The 18,112-nt window shown below is 37.2% G+C and overlaps 1 protein-coding gene across 1 annotated transcript; it reads left to right on the forward strand.

The window, feature by feature from the left end:
* Nucleotides 1–1,114: 1,114 nt before the first annotated feature.
* Nucleotides 1,115–13,960, forward strand: LOC117318346 (1,25-dihydroxyvitamin D(3) 24-hydroxylase, mitochondrial-like; the record flags this gene model as incomplete). Its single annotated transcript, XM_033873348.1, is given in 8 exon segments — nt 1,115–1,340; nt 1,660–1,838; nt 2,273–2,465; nt 4,784–4,952; nt 5,043–5,209; nt 5,630–5,711; nt 9,103–9,306; nt 10,190–13,960. Coding segments are annotated over 8 exon segments (1,329 nt in total). The 3' UTR covers nt 10,310–13,960.
* Nucleotides 13,961–18,112: the final 4,152 nt, after the last annotated feature.

Consider the following 18,112-nt stretch of genomic DNA (forward strand, 5'->3'; position numbering starts at 1 on the left):
TTAACTATAGCTAATTAACGACTGCTAAAATGTTCTTACATCTATTTGATCGTTGGCGCCTTAATTATATGGACTGACGTCCCAATTATAATTTAACACAGAAAATTAGAATAAACTAAGCAACAAACTATTAACAATGGTGTCATATTATAACTCATCTTGGTTGAAATATGTGAAAAATATACTTGAAGAATGTAGCTTATTAGATATATTTAACAGTCTAAATATAAATTGCCTGAAGAGTACAATATTTAATAAACTTAAGGCAATTACTTTAGTAAACTACGGAAATGATTTTTTTTTTTACTTTTTTCGAAAGGAATCAATGATAGTACCTACAGGACTGAACTCTGTTTAGATAATCATCTACCAGAACTCCCTCCCCAATTAGCCAAATCTTACCGTAAATTTAGAACAGGTAATACAAAAATACCATTTAAAAGTGGTAGATGGTCTAATATACCACGTGGAAATAGAATTTGCACTTTATGTGATTGAAGAGAAATAATTGAGTAATTTCATTATTTGATTAACTGTGATCAACAATATATACTCAACAGCAGACCGAAATGTATGTCTAGATATTATTATGATAGACCAAATACATTTAAATTTCATACATTATTCAATTACGTTGGCTAAACTTATTATAATTAAATGAGATAATTGATTTTCAATACTGATATCCTTCTGTTTTACCATGTATTATTGTTATCCATTTGTTTATTTTAATATTCTTTGCGCTGTACTGTTCATTGTCTTTGTTCATTTGTCAAAATTTTCAAACTTTAAGATCAATATGTATTAAAAGTAAATTTTAAGTAAATATGTATATGATGCCACACAATTGAGAAAAAACTTGATATAATGTCTAAATCTGTCCATCTCTATAGATATTGATACAAAACTGTTATATTGCAGTGACCGCCAATGTATTGCATTTCAAATTTACTGATAAGCTGTAAAGCTAAACGTCAATAAACGATTTGAATTGAATTGAACATTATTGGCCATACTATATGATGGGTCATTTAATAATACATGTTTTGTCACAGAGTTCGGAACAAAAGCGGTTTGAATGTAATTTGTCATTCCACACATTTCAATCCACCAGGTAAATATGACATGCGCCTGATTAGCACGAAGTTAGAGGCATGGAAAAACGAGTATGGCCCGATTGTTCGAGTTAGACTTGGGAAGAGGTGGAGCTTGTATCTGTTTGATCCGGATGATATAGAGAAGGTGTTCAGGGCTGACCAGAAATACCCAGAGCGTATTACACTTCCTCTCATGTCAATATATGAAAAACGACAAAATTTACCATCGACCCTTGCCAATACGTAAGTTATTTACTGAATAATAATCCCACAGCACAGAATTCTATGAAATGGCAAGATGTACTGTTGTTGACACCAGAATAGTATCAATGGCACCTTATTTATGTGTATGTTTGAATTGATATTGTGAATTAATTTAGACCTATGTTTTTTGGTCATGATATTGGGATGCATTTTTGGGGGTGTTTGTGATGGTTACTTCAAATGAGGATATTGATGCGTCGACCATGTCCATTTGTTTACAAACATACCTTAACCACCGATTTGATATGCAATTATTTAAAGTGGCGGACAATGATGTAAATGCAATATTCTTTTAAAGAAATGGGAAAGAATGGCATGCCATGAGGGGTCCAACTCAGAAAATCATGCTTCGTCCCAAAGCAGTGACAAAATATGCACCAAAACTGAGTATAATAGCAGACGACTTTGTCGATTCACTGAAAACCAGCGGTCGTCTTGATAACCTACCATTCAAACTGATGGAGTATTCAGCTGAAGGTTTGTGTACATCTATATACATTATGATAAGTGCTTCCGATCGAGTGTTTTATTGAAATTGACTTTGAATATGGGCCATGGTAATTGCTTTTTATATTAGTAGTAGTTCAACCTAGGAGGTAGGCAATACAATATTAAGGTAAAGTCTCTCGTTAATTGAGAAGAAGGATGAATTAGGTATATATTTTAACTGATGTTGTTCCACTATTGATTTGACTCACAATGATGTGACCGAAATTGATGTGACTGAAATCCTGTCGTTGGTATAACTGACGTTGTACTGATACTGATGTGACTGATTTCACTGCTGTTGATTTGACTGATGTTATACTGTTGTTGATATGACTGATGTACTGTTGTTGATATGACTGATGTACTGTTGTTAGTGTGACTGTTGTTCTGTTTTTTATAAGACTAATGTTGTAATGTTGTAGGGGTTGGGATGCTGTGCTTTAACACACGTCTTGGTTGTATCACATCTGACAACACTGCCACACCTCTGATGACCTACACCAAGGACTTTCTTGATCGCCTTGGTAACCATTTCTACAGAATGATTCCTACGTACATGCTGTTTCGAACTAAATTCTATATTGGGTTTGAAGAAGCTGCCAATTTCCTATACAGGTACTAGTTACAGCCAACTTCGTAGACAGATAATAGTTAACGATAACTTCCAATACAGGTACCTATTACCGGTAATTTTCTGTACAGGTTCTAGTTACTAGTAACTTCCTGTACATGTACTAGTTACTGGTAACTTCCTGTACAGGTTCTAGTTACTAGTAACTTCCTGTACATGTACTAGTTACTGGTAACTTCCTGTACAGGTACTAGTTACTGGTAACTGTCAGTACAAATAGTTGTTACTGGTAGCTTCTTGTACAGGTACTAGTTACTAGTAACTTCCTGTACATGTACTAGTTACTGGTTACTTCCTGTACATGTACTTGTCACTGGTAACTTACTGTACAGGTACTAGTTACTGGAAACTTCCTGTACAGGTATTAGTTACTGGTAACTTCCTGTACAGGTACTAGTAACTGGTAACTTCTTGTACAGGTAATAGTTACTGGTAACTTCCTGTACAGGTTCTAGTTACTGGTAACTTCCTGTACACATAGCAGTTACTGGTAACTTCCTGTACAGGTACTAGTTACTGGTAACTTCTTGTACAGGTACTAGTTACTGGTAATTTCCTGTACAGGTACTAGTTACTGGTAACTTCCTGTACTGGTACTAGTAACTGGTAACTTCTTGTACAGGTACTAGTTACTGGTAACTTCCTGTACAGGTACTAGTTACTGGTAACTTCCTGTACAGGTACTAGTAACTGGTAACTTCCTGTACAGGTACTAGTAACTGGTAACTTCTTGTACAGGTACTAGTTACTGGTAACTTCCTGTACAGGTACTAGTTACTGATAACTTTCTGTACAAATAGTAGTTACTGGTAACTTCCTGTACAGGTACTAGTAACTGGTAACTTCCCGTACAGGTACTAGTAACTGGTAACTTCTTGTACAGGTACTAGTTACTGGTAACTTCCTGTACAGGTACTAGTTACTGTGACTTACTGCACAGGTCCTAATTACTGGTAACTTCCTGTACAAATAGTAGTTACTGGTAACGTCCTGTATAGGTACTAGTTACTGGTGACTTACTGCACAGGTCCTAATTACTGGTAACTTCCTGTACAAATAGTAGTTACTGGTAACTTCCTGTACATGTACTAGTCACTGATAACTTTCTGTACAAATAGTAGTTACTGGTAACTTCCTGTACAGGTACTAGTTACTGGTAACTTCCTGTACAGGTACTAGTTACTGGTGACTTACTGCACAGGTCCTAATTACTGGTAACTTCCTGTACAAATAGTAGTTACTGGTAACGTCCTGTATAGGTACTAGTTACTGGTGACTTACTGCACAGGTCCTAATTACTGGTAACTTCCTGTACAAATAGTAGTTACTGGTAACGTCCTGTATAGGTACTAGTTACTGGTGACTTACTGCACAGGTCCTAATTACTGGTAACTTCCTGTACAAATAGTAGTTACTGGTAACTTCCTGTACAGGTACTAGTTACTGGTGACTTACTGCACAGGTCCTAATTACTGGTAACTTCCTGTACAAATAGTAGTTACTGGTAACGTCCTGTACAAGTACTAGTTACTGGTGACTTACTGCACAGGTCCTAATTACTGGTAACTTCCTGTACAAATAGTAGTTACTGGTAACTTTCTGTACATGTACTATTTACTGGTTACGTCCTGTACAAGTACTAGTTTCATGTAATTACTATATAGGTACAAGCTACTTGTTACCTCCTGTAACGGTTCTTTTTACTGATAACTTTCATGTATACATGTAGGTTCTAGGTACTATTAACTTTTCTGTGCAGGAATTTGTTACAGGTATTTTCCTGTACAAGTACTAGTCCCTGGAACTTCCTGTATCGGTACTAGTTACTGTACAAGTACTAGTTTCTGGTAACTTCCAGTACATGTACTAGTTACTAATACTCATATGTAAGGAGATGTTACTTGATAAAAAGAGTCTAATACTCGTGTGGGTTGAGAAGTTACTTGTTAAAAGGATTCTGACACTCGTGTGGGTGAAATACTTACATGATAAAAAGTATCTCATACTCGTATGGGGGTAATATTGAATGTATTGATTACTGAACAAAACAATAACATTGAAATTCTGCTTATAAAACCATTGGCTTGTTATTTGTAAAATGTCTTTGATTAAATGTATTCTATATCAAATATACAATATTCCAAATATAAAGCGGAGATATGAAGTATTATGGCCCTTGTCTATCCGAGCATCACTACAGACGAGAGTATACTCTCAAACGGCCAAACAGTTATCAGTCATTTTAATCATTTAGTCATACTAACAAAACATTGAATTAATGGTAGCATTTTGTTTTCACCAGTACAGCAGAGGAGCATATAAACAAAGCACTAAAGGACCTCAAACACGCCTCAGACAATGGCATAGAACACGAGAGCAACCTTCTGTTTGATCTCCTCTCCACTTCAGGGCTCACTCCAGCACAAGTTCATCGTACGATTACAGACGTTTTCATTGGCGGAATAGATTCTGTAAGTCTTATACTGCATATGGTTTTACACATAAATAGTTCTGTTTAGGGATCACCTACTAACTATTACTTTATCATTGTTAACACGTAGACGGCCAGCAGTATGACGTTCCTACTGTTCTACCTAGCCAAGTATCCAGACAAACAGGAACGTCTCTTCAAAGACCTTCAGGAACATGTGCCAAAGAAAGGGCAGATTCAAGAAGAAACCATCAACAATCTGCCCTACCTCAAGGCCTGCCTCAAGGAATCATTCCGGTTAGTTATATATTTCCGAGAGATATTTCAATCAATCAAGTCAATGCAAAATTGTTACCATATCAATTTAAAACGAAGACTGATCGTGAAATGTAGGGCTTTAATACATATGACATGTATGACGTACTTGTTTTACACAAATAACCGCTTTCTATTCCATATAACATATCAGGAAAACCGTAATAAATTTTCCTCACGACGACTTCATAATGTTGAGAGGGTTACGCTCCTTTCTTCAATTCCAAATAAAATGAAACCTACATTTATTTTAGGTCCTCCATTGGAAGAGTAAAATATCACCACATTAATGTTTCTATGTATCATTTGTTATTACTCAACTCTGTCATCACAGTGGAAGTGGTGAATATCACCACAGTATTGTGTACCATAATGTTGTTTACTTTTTAACACATTTTGTAGACTGGTGTTTCCCATTGCCGGAGGTACTGTACGGATCATGGACAAGGACATCACATTAAAGGGATATAATATCCCCAAGGGGGTAAATATAGCACACCAAGGGGGTAAATATAACACACCAAGGGGTACATATAACACACCAAGGGGGTAAATATTACACACCAAGGGGGTAACTATAACACACCAAGGGGGTAAATATAACACACCAAGGGGGTAACTATAACACACCAAGGGGGTAACTATAACACACCAAGGGGTAAATATAACACACTAAGGGGGTAAATATAACACACCAAGGGGGTACATATAACACACCAAGAGGGTAAATATAACACACTAAGGGGGTAAATATAACACACCAAGGGGGTAAATATAACACACCAAGGGGGTAACTATAACACACCGAGGGGGTAAATATAACACACCAAGGGGGTACATATAACACACCAAGAGGGTAAATATAACACACTAAGGGGGTAAATATAACACACCAAGGGGGTAACTATAACACACCAAGGGGTAAATATAACACACTAAGGGGGTAAATATAACACACCAAGGGGGTACATATAACACACCAAGAGGGTAAATATAACACACTAAGGGGGTACATATAACACACCAAGGGGGTAACTATAACACACCAAGGGGGTAAATATAACACACCAAGGGGGTAAATATAACACACCAAGGGGGTAAATATAACACACCAAGAGGGTAAATATAACACACCAAGGTAGTAACTATAACACACAAAGGGGGTAAATATAACACCAAGAGGGTAAATATAACACACCAAGGTAGTAACTATAACACACAAAGGGGGTAAATATAACACCAAGGGGGTAAATATAACACACCAAGGGGTAAATATAACACACTAAGGGGGTAACTATAACACACCAAGGGGGTAAATATAACACACCAAGGGGGGTAACTATAACACACCACGGGGGTAACTATAACACACCAAGGGGGGTAAATATAACACACCAAGGGGGTACATATAACACACCAAGAGGGTAAATATAACACACTAAGGGGGTAAATATAACACACCAAGGGGGTAACTATAACACACCAAGGGGTAAATATAACACACTAAGGGGGTAAATATAACACACCAAGGGGGTACATATAACACACCAAGAGGGTAAATATAACACACTAAGGGGGTACATATAACACACCAAGGGGGTAACTATAACACACCAAGGGGGTAAATATAACACACCAAGGGGGTAAATATAACACACCAAGGGGGTAAATATAACACACCAAGAGGGTAAATATAACACACCAAGGTAGTAACTATAACACACAAAGGGGGTAAATATAACACCAAGAGGGTAAATATAACACACCAAGGTAGTAACTATAACACACAAAGGGGGTAAATATAACACCAAGGGGGTAAATATAACACACCAAGGGGTAAATATAACACACTAAGGGGGTAACTATAACACACCAAGGGGGTAAATATAACACACCAAGGGGGGTAACTATAACACACCACGGAGGTAACTATAACACACCAAGGGGGGTAAATATAACACACCAAGGGGGTAAATATAACACACCAAGGGGGTAACTACAACCCTACGGGGTAAATATAACACACCATGGGGGTAACTATAACACACCAAGGGGGTAACTATAACACACCAAGGAGGTAAATATAACACACCAAGGGGGTAAATAGAACACACTAAGGGGGTAAATATAACACACCAAGGGGGTTACTATAACACACCAAGGGGGTAAATATAACACACTAAGGGGGTAACTATAACACACCAAGGGGGTAACTATAACACACCAAGGGGGTAAATATAACACACTAAGGGGGTAACTATAACACACCAAGGGGGTAACTATAACACACCAAGGGGGTAAATATAACACACCAAGGGGGTAACTATAACACACCATGGGGGGGGGGGGGGGAGGGGGGTAACTATAACAAGAAGGGGGTAAATATAACACACCAAGAGGGTAAATATAACACACCAAGGTTTAAATATAACACACCAAGTGGGTAACTATAACACACTAAGGGGTAAATATAACACTAAGGGGGTAACTATAACACACCAAGGGGGTAACTATAACACACCAAGGGGGTAAATATAACACACCAAGGGGGTAAATATAACACAACAAGGGGTAACTATAACACTAAGGGGGTAAATATAACACACTAAGGGGGTAAATATAACACACCACGTGGATAGATATAACACACCAAGGGGTAAATATAACAACTCTAAGGAGGGAAATATACCATCTCCAAGCGAATAGAAATACTATCCTCTGGTGTTCATTATAACATTCCTAATAGAAAGATACAACATCCTCAACTCGGTAAATATAACATTTCCAATGGGGTAGACATATCGTCCCCAGAGGGTAAATATTACATTCTCAGGAGGATATATACCATCCCCAGGGAGGTAAATAATACGTTGCCAAAGGGGGAAATATAACATCTCCAAGGGAATTAATATAACATCCCTAAGGGGGTAAATAAAACATCCTCACCGGTAATTATAACATCATCAGGCGTAATATAACATCTCCAAGGGGGTAAATATTACACTTAAGACAGTAAATATAGTATCCTTAGGGAGTAAATATAGCATCCTTAGGGGGTAAATATAGCATCCTTAGGGGGTGAATATAACAGTCGTATGGAGTAAATATAACATCAATAGGATAAATAAAGCATCAGGGAGGTAAATAAAACATCCCCAAAAGGATAAATATACTATCCTTAGGGGGTAAATATAACATTCATCAGAAGAGTAAATATAACATCCTCAAGGGGATAAACATAACATCCCCAAAGGGGTAAATATAAAATCATCTGTTATCAAGTACCACATCCCAATGGGGGTGAACATATCACCAGGGGTAAATATAACTCCCAAGGGGTAAATATAACTCCCAAGGGGTAAATATAAAATCATCTGTTATCAAGTACCACATCCCAATGGGGGTAAACATATCACCAGGGGTATAAATAAGGGGTAAATATAACTCCCAAGGGGTAAATATAAAATCATCAGTGCTATACATCAGTGTATAACATCACTTCCTCAAAGGGGATAAAATATCACCTGGGGGTAAATATAATATCGTGGAGTAAATATAACACCCCAAGGGATAGATATAACGCCCAAAAGGGGCGAACATAACGTCCCCAAGGTGGTAAATATATACCATCCTCAGGGGATAAATATAACAACCCAAGGGATAGATATAACGCCCAAAAGGGGCGAACATAACGTCCCCAAGGTAGTAAATATATACCATCTTCAGGGGATAAATATAACAACCCAAAGAAAGTAAATTCTTTTCCTTTTATGATGAATTAAAGGTTTTATGAAAGGCGATAATAATCGAATAATAATCACCTTTCCTCCTAGTGTTATGGCGAATGTACGTGATTAATATGGCTACTCTTACAGACCCCAATGCAGCTGTGTAGTGGGACGATAGGGAGAGATGAACAGTACTTCCCCCAGCAGGACCAGTTTATCCCCGAGCGGTGGATGCGTGGAGACAGCAGGACGGATGTGAACCCCTTTGCTCACCTCCCTTTTGGGTTCGGACCACGGAAGTGTATCGGCCAGAGATTTGCCGAGCAGGAAATTTTCATCTGTGCAGCTAAGGTGGGTTTTGTCACAATTTCAGCTTCCCTCAACCACAGGCGTCTGCTTCTGGTTAGTGATTTACAGAATAAAACATTATCTCCTACTCCTACTACATGTACTATATCAACAATGACATCATGAAATGAGGTTAATATGAATCAGCTGTCCAAAGAAAAGGTACTCTTAACATTAAGGTCAAGTTTGGATTATGTAGATATATTATGTGTACATTGCAGTGTGATAAACTATGAAGCGAAGATGGTAGAAACTATCAGATTAGCTGAATCAAATCTTAGGTACATTTTACGACAGCCAGGTATCAGAAATGACACTCTCACTTTCCAAAGGCCAGCTTACATAGTTTATTTGATGTCGATCGCGACTGCTAATTATAAGGTAGACAAAAGCATATACAGAAAACTTAGACACATAGACACAATCAAGATTTGATGATGGTTTACGTCAAGGTTGCTTTTGGATTTTTTTTTATTTATATCAACTTGTTTTTTTTAAAACGATACCGATCAATGTGAGATAACTTATCCCAAACGATACCTATGTGAGATAACTTATCCCAAACGATACCTATGTGAGATAACTTATCCCAAACGATACCTATGTGAGATAACTTATCCCAAACGATACCGATGTGAGATAACTTATCCCAAACGATACCTATGTGAGATAACTTATCCCAAAAGATACCGATGTGAGATAACTTATCCCAAACGATACCGATGTGAGATAACTTATCCCAAACGATACCTATGTGAGATAACTTATCACAAACGATACCTATGTGAGATAGCTTATCCCAAACGATACCTATGTGAGATAGATTATCCCAAACCCAAATTTATACACTACGCTGCTCACTGATCTATTGATTTATATTCTGTAGCTGCTCCGGAACTACCGTGTGGTGCTGCCACCTGGCGTTACAGATATCCCTTACTTCTACTGCATATTTGCCACCCCGAGGGAGCCTGCAAGCTTCATCCTGGAAGAACGAGAGGATTAATCAACTACAACGAATTATATACGGTTATAATGATGCATGTGTTATAGGCTTATAATTAACAGCCACTATTTTGGGCATACATTGTGATCCTGCATTTCTTATGCAATCAGGGGGCCAAGATAGCCAAGATCGTCGGGTAATGTAATCACAAGCGAATATTCCTACATGTAGGTGTGTGGTTCGAACCCTACCCAGGGCGATTGGTGTCTTTCAGAAAGCTGTTGTGACATATATTCCAGTAATGTCTGTCGTGTTTTTGACCAAATACATTCTGAACATTTCTTGAATGCCATGCGTTAATGATCAGTGTGGTTTATGCTTGCAATATTGATGGTGGCCAGCTGAAACCAATTCTAAGGGACATTTTTTTTATCCGTAATTACATTTGTGTAGTTTGCGCTGTCTGTCCCTATCTGTATGTTTCATAATGTTGAATGCGTCTTGACAACGAGGCCAATCGCCTTGAAAAATGGACATATTACATAGTCATAGCATTACTACTATTTCAATACTGATATACTTGATTTCACTGCATTTAGTCTAAACTTAATTTTACTTTGAATATGAGTTTTATAAAGACAGGTTTTAGGAAACGTGGGATGAAATAATGGCACCTCGTATTAGACGGTACAACAAAAAGAAAACACCGCCAGTTGTGTATCTGTGTCAGTACCATGCAACTACTTAAACTAGGTCAATAATGTAATAAAGTCTCGTGACATCAAGCGTAAGATATATTTATTTTAATGATATTCATAAATAAGAAGCATTTACGAAAATCCTGGAAACGAATTTCTCTATTAATCAATTCGACTTTGACAGTGCGTTTTTATAACCAATCGTATAATTAAATACCAAATAAGGCTAACAAATTAGAAAGTAAAGCAACGCGATACTGAATACAACGATCTTGATGATGCCATAGAACACATCTACTCTACTAAAACAACACAATGACCTCAAAAAGATGATTTTAAAGACCACAAAGACTCCAAACGTACTAGGGACACCCCGCCAACACAGACCAGACTTAATATATCAAATAGATATCAAGCACTAGACAACACAAAAAATAATGAGCAAAATGAAATTGATAATGTTGATAAATGCAAGTGATGGCACAACAAACAAACAGGCAAACACTCGAGGAGCCAAGCCATATACCAACTTTCCGTTCTTCATCTGCTACCAATGACCATCCCCCAAGAAAATCTAAAACCGAAAACAGCAAAACTAAACAGTTAGACCAGGAACTGAAACCCATACCAGTCCACTGTTTATCATCAGTGTGTAACACACCACGTGAACAATACATTGGAAATAAACCTGTGGATCGTCGCAAAATTCAAAAATTATTTGTGCGTGGTATCAATTAGCCAACATCGTCGGAGGAATTGATACGAAAATACGTCGAACGTAATAATGGTACAGTACTAGTTCTGGTGCACACCATTATGTCCTCAATCCTCCAACAGTAGCCTAGCTTATTAAAATTAAAGTTTATCCATCCAACTTATACGGGTGCGAGCTTTGGCAATTGACAGAAATAGACAGAAATCGATATACTAATGCTAGAATAAACACAACATTTTATTATTAAAAATATTCAAGGATTTGACAAAAGGACCTGAATAGACATATGTGTACATCTTTACTCGGCTGGACCTCTATCGAGGCATATATAGACATTAGAAAAGTATTATTCTTAGGTAGATTGTGTATAATGACTCCAATGACTCTTGTTTATAAGTTTTTTATTACCAGACTTCTTTTGTTTAGACTAGGTAGACCATGAGACGAAATATATATTGCTGTGATAAAATATGAGGAACACAATCGCATTGAACGTATAAAAGTTGATATTAATTTTACAAGGTTTCGAGAAATACAAAATTAACTAGAACCTATTGTTTTTATGAAAGTAAGCGCTACGATTTTCACAATACAGGGAATATGTACAATATATAATGAAAATAATAATTGCAATCAGTCATAGCTTGACTACAATGGAATTATTTCATAGATGTGTTGTTTTTTTCTGAAGACCCAATGACACATCTGGTGCTACAATGCAATTATACGCCCGAGTTGAGGGACCAGCTCTGGTGCTGTATATGCTGTTTAGTGTCTACACTCTCTTCCAGATTCTGAGATAATAAATTTATTGATTGGAGGAAATATAACCTACGAAATTAGTGAAGACGAGATGAATGAGTTCAGAACAAAATCAGCCTATACCTTACCTGAAGTATACAATAGTTTTGTTTGAAAATTACTTATAAAATGTACAGTTGTGTATAATCTGTGCGCACGTAGTAAAGCATACCAATATAACATGAGCTATACCAGTACCAACTATACTGGAGATTCAATGTATATAAGTAAACGAGTGTGGGAAGGTAGCACATCGCAAGAGGGAATGTCTACCACCTTTGTGTGACCCCGGCCAAAAAATGTATTCTCCGGTCGGTATATTAGATTATATTTCAAATAGACACCTTTATTGAATGTATTTACAAACGCATCGATACATTGACTGTCTATATAATTATGAATAAGTATTATGTATCGCGCATCAATGTAACATAATTAAGTGTAAATCTTGTATACTCTAATATTGTCTATTGATTTACACTTTATATGCTAATTCATACATATAAAGTGTATATGTAGTATAGTTTATTGTTATTGACCTGCATGCTTTGTGTATAATAGTTTGTACTCTTCATTTTTGGAGGCAATAAAGAGAATAATATTGGACAAAGGAAGTTCCCATGTTCCAAAGATTTGTAACTATGCACGACATATAGAATGCATACGTATGGACCGCGTGTTCGGACTTTGTATTAAGTCCCTAGGATGTAGACAGCAGATATGTAAAATATATAAGGTATGCCTGTCTGCACGTTACACAGTGAATGGAGATAGCATATCCATAATGAAATAAGATACCTATTTATTTTTGATCAGGTGTTATATACGACAATTGGTTTGTTAATGTTCAGCACGTCACCAGGTATCCAAACAGCAACGATCCTCGGTAGTCCTCCTGCTGTCATAACAGATATATTTGAAAAAAAGACCGCTTTTTTGCATAATTTGCAAGAGATTGTTTTATTTTTGTCGAAAAGTTTAATTAACAAAGATAAACTGTCGGTGCATAAACTACATACTTATGTAATATAAATGTATATGGTTTCATAATGGCAAGTTGGAAGTCATTACGTTCCATGCCAGACTTCTTATTTTCTTATATATTCCATTATCTCTCTAACTTATATGTAATCCTATATTTTTTCTTGCTCGATCTCCAACACTTAATTTCATTACCGCTTTTCATTTTTGTCCTCGTGGATTTATCTTTGTAACACATTATTGGTGTCATTTGTAACTCATCAAATTTGAAGGAATAAAGATAAGAATGAATGAATATATAAAGGAGGTTTATCAACTTACTGATATAATATTTTTTATGATAATTTTAACCAAAAGCCAAGCAATAATTTTATAAGCTTCCTATAGTACTTAGATGTTAGTATACAGACCGTTTTTACTACGTTATTAATGACCAAAATGAGACTTAAACATGTCACAGAATGACTGTCAGTCCATTTATTTTGCGTTCAATAAAAATATTTTTAAAAAAAAACCATCAGAGCTTACATGTTGTTGTTCTGTGGCCGATAGGGATACTTCTTGATATCAACAAAACATTATAATCCTCAGCATAGGATGCAACGTCTTAAAGCAAAGTCGCGTCAACTATGACAAAACGACGTCATATTAAGTAACGGATGGTGTCACCAACATTGCGCATAACGTCATGTACTTGTGTAACAGAGACCTTGACTTTGAAAATATTTACAAAAGTTATGCCGACCTTCGCAGTACCGACTCTAGAGACCTTGACCTTGACATTATATGCCCTAGCTACGTTGACATTCATAGTATCTACTCTAAAGACCTTGACCTTGATAATATATATACTAGTTACGTTGACCTTGATCTTGGAAATAGTTACCCTAGTGCTCAACACAACGGTTCGTTGCCAATTGAAGTACAAGCAAAGGCTCTATGATCTTCCACATGGGGACTCAAAATGTTGGTGGGGAAGAAATATTAAGATGCCTGTAGTTACCTCTTCAAATGCACGCAACAGGACATCAAAAGTGGTCATCCATTGATCTTTGGACGGTGTTAAAAAAGTTTCTTAACATCTTATGTGTATTCTTTGTGTATGTAAGAATACTTAGAGCTGGCTAGAATACCCACATGTACAATATCATTTACTGTGACATTAGGGACAGTGAGGATTGTTTTCAATTAAACAAGCGTTTTCTTTTTTATTATGAAAAATTACTTCGTGTAAAAAGGAGTTTTGTAGAACAAAACATATTCCCATTCGCCCTTTCACACTTTTTTTCTGCGCTCTTCCCACATGATAAGAAAAAAGCTTAGAAAATATATTCTGAAGGTGAAAGTGAACTTTGATGTATCTATTTTTTGTCAAACCAGTATCATGGCAGTTTTTTTTATTTGTCTAAGATTCCTTTTAGAACAAGAAGTAGTAACTAATACATTCTTAAGTTTTTGCTTTTGGCCCAGTCTATTTACTGAGAAATAGGCCAAACCTTAAACAATTCGCAAACGATTTGAATGGTATGCTCTTCATTTTAGCTTCCTATAGGACCAAACAAATAAGGAAAATACATCCTGCCACTTTTGAAGTGTAATATCTTACATGAAAATCGTACATTCACAAAAAAAAAAAAAAAAAAAGGGAAAAAACTCTCCTGTGTGCGACTGGTTATATGCGTGTTTTGGGAAACTGTGGTATTTAGGTGTTTTTCTTGTGTTATTACTTAACTAGCACTGCCGAATTTATAGTGCTACCTCACTGAAGTATACTGTCGAAGACACCCAGCAGGACACCCCACCCGATCAAATTATACTGACAATAGGCGTACTCACAGGAGCTAACACTCAACGCGACAGTGTCAAAAGAAAACAGAAGTTTAGTTTAGATTGGTGAGAAAAGGTAAGATCTCAAATTTGGTCTCCTTTACGATCATGCAATGTAGGCAGCAGGTACAATTTTTACGTCCTATCTAGGAGTAGAAGGTACAATTCTTACGCCCTACCTGGGAGCAGGAGGTACAATAATGACCTGTTACGCCCTACGTGGGGTTAGCAGATACAATATTGACGTCTACCTGCAGCACTGGGCATCATTGATCCAGTAATCAATTATTATTAAGAAGGTTAATGTTGATATAGGTTAGTAGGGTGTCAGTAAGGTTACACTAACATCAATCATTTTTACAACCTTCCTCAATCTTAGACGACATTTCATCCAATATATCCTTTAAGGTAAATTTAAGTGACTCTCCCAAAATAATTGAATATTTACTAGAATGGAGAGCTCGACATTTCTATTGTTTTATTATTAAGATATGTTTTTGTTCCAATGATTCTGTGAACCAATATTTACTGAAACCAACATCTTTTGGAGTTTGGAGTCAGACGCGGATTTTACTACTAAAGAATTTCAATGAACATTTACTATACCATAGACTTGTATTATTGTCTGGAGAAGGGACGTTTTGTGTCAACTCTCCCTGGTCAGTAATCATGTCGTCACCAAAATATATTTCCTTGTCTGAATATTGCTTTTGTTTGGGTTAACCCAGAGGGCCTCTATAATGGACTGTAATCACCCATGTTGTCTTAGTCAGAAGCTTGGTTTGGTCCGTGTACCTGTGGTAGGGAACTGTATACCTAATCACCCATGTTTTCTGGGAAGTAATCCTGTTGTATGACTGTGGAAGGGAACTGGAGAACAAATCACCCATGTTTTCTGGGAAGTAATCTTGGTTTGGTCCGTGTACCTGTGGTAGGGAACTGTATACCTAATCACCCATGTTTTCTGGGAAGTAATCCTGTTTTATGACTGTGGAAGGGAACTGGAGACCAAATCACCCATGTTTTCTGGGAAGTAATCTTGGTTTGGTCCGTGTACCTGTGGTAGGGAACTGTATACCTAATCACCCATGTTTTCTGGGAAGTAATCCTGTTGTATGACTGTGGAAGGGAACTGGAGACCAAATCACCCATGTTTTCTGGGAAGCAATCCTGTTTTATGACTATGGAAGGGAACTGGAGACCAAATCACCCATGTTTTCTGTGAAGTAATCCTGTTTTATGACTGTGGAAGGGAACTGTAGACCAAATCACCCATGTTTTCTGGGAAGTAATCCTGTTTTATGACTGTGGAAGAGACTGGAGACCAAATCACCCATGTTTTATGTGAAGTAATCGTGGTTTGGTAAGTATGACTGTGGAAGAATACTGGAGTACCGGACAAACCAAGTGTCTTGGTGAATACGAGTGCGGTTTTCTATTCTACCTTATGGTGAAATGATTTGAATCATAACATGTCCTACGTATTATCTTGTAACCATCTGCCATGTTATCAATAACGTAATAGAGTGTGTCTTTGTTGGAAATCACTTCACCAGTTGTACGAGACAAGAGAAGGGTTCGAAAAAAACTATAAAAAAAGTTTGAAAAATAGAATGATGTATACCATATACATGAAGTAGTGGTTATTTCCCTTCGACTGTATAGTGGTGTACCGATTGATTTCGGGTAAATGTTAAGAATTTCATAACTTCTGTCCGTATTGCATGCTGAATCATTTCCTTTTATAGTTTACACCAGAAAAAAAATACGTCTTTTTAACATAATCTGTTAACCCTCTTTGAGGCGAACCAAATGATTCACAACAGGAGGGTAGTTCTTCAGATCAGTTGACAAACAAGTGGCATGTCTCACTCCCAAGGTGGTGAAAAGAATCATATATATGCCCCTTTGTATGTTTCAGAAGAGGTGACTAAATTTGGGATCTTATCCTTTTTCTTCACAACATATTTCTTCCTAATGTCACTGACACTGACTTTTGGTGTTTAATTTAACCATGTCAGGAGAGCTTTGGAATCTTTTCCCTGGCAGCGACAAACATGACCTTATAGTCTCGACTTCAGTACCACGTCAGTAGTTGAACAATTGGTTCGTCCGTTCGTCATTTTAATGTGACCGGATGTGTCCTGCTGGGAGATTGCAGTCGGCGTCAGTTTCACGCTACCACAAGGAGACAAACCACAGCCTCCCATTACCCCCCCCCCCCCCCCCCCTCCCAAGCACACACGCAAGCCTGCACACACAACATACCACAGCCTTCCATTAACCCCCCCCCCCCCGACACAAGCTTGTACACACAACATACCACAGCCTTCCATTAACACCCCCCCCCCCCCCCCGACACACAAACACAAACATACAGTACGCATGTAGCTAGTAAACAGGAAAGGCCGTCCTTAAATGGTAACAGTTTTTGACAAAGCCAAAAAACTAAACCATGGCAATTATTTTTCTCTTGGTATGTTTGCTATCTTTTAAAGTTATATGCATCCATGTACGACCATGTCAACGTGACGGCATTGTGCCATATACATTTTTTAATGGGGAATTCCCCAGGGTTGGATAGAGTTCATTCCAAAAATTGGTGTTGATGAACAAAGATCAGGTCGGCAGCATGTAAGGTAAACACAGCTAACCACTTCCGGGTATAGTATATAAACTTCTCTAAAGCAGTAAATTAAGACACTAGTTAGGAAGTATACGGGCTTATGACGGGATTATAACAAGGTATTTGATGATTCCATATTAAACATTTCTACACGAGCTAATCACGAGCATTTCAGTGGAAAACTATTCTCTAACATGCCTTTTCTCAGACGGAAT

The sequence above is a fragment of the Pecten maximus genome, unplaced genomic scaffold, assembly GCF_902652985.1.
Source record: "Pecten maximus unplaced genomic scaffold, xPecMax1.1, whole genome shotgun sequence".
NCBI classification, from domain to species: domain Eukaryota; kingdom Metazoa; phylum Mollusca; class Bivalvia; order Pectinida; family Pectinidae; genus Pecten; species Pecten maximus.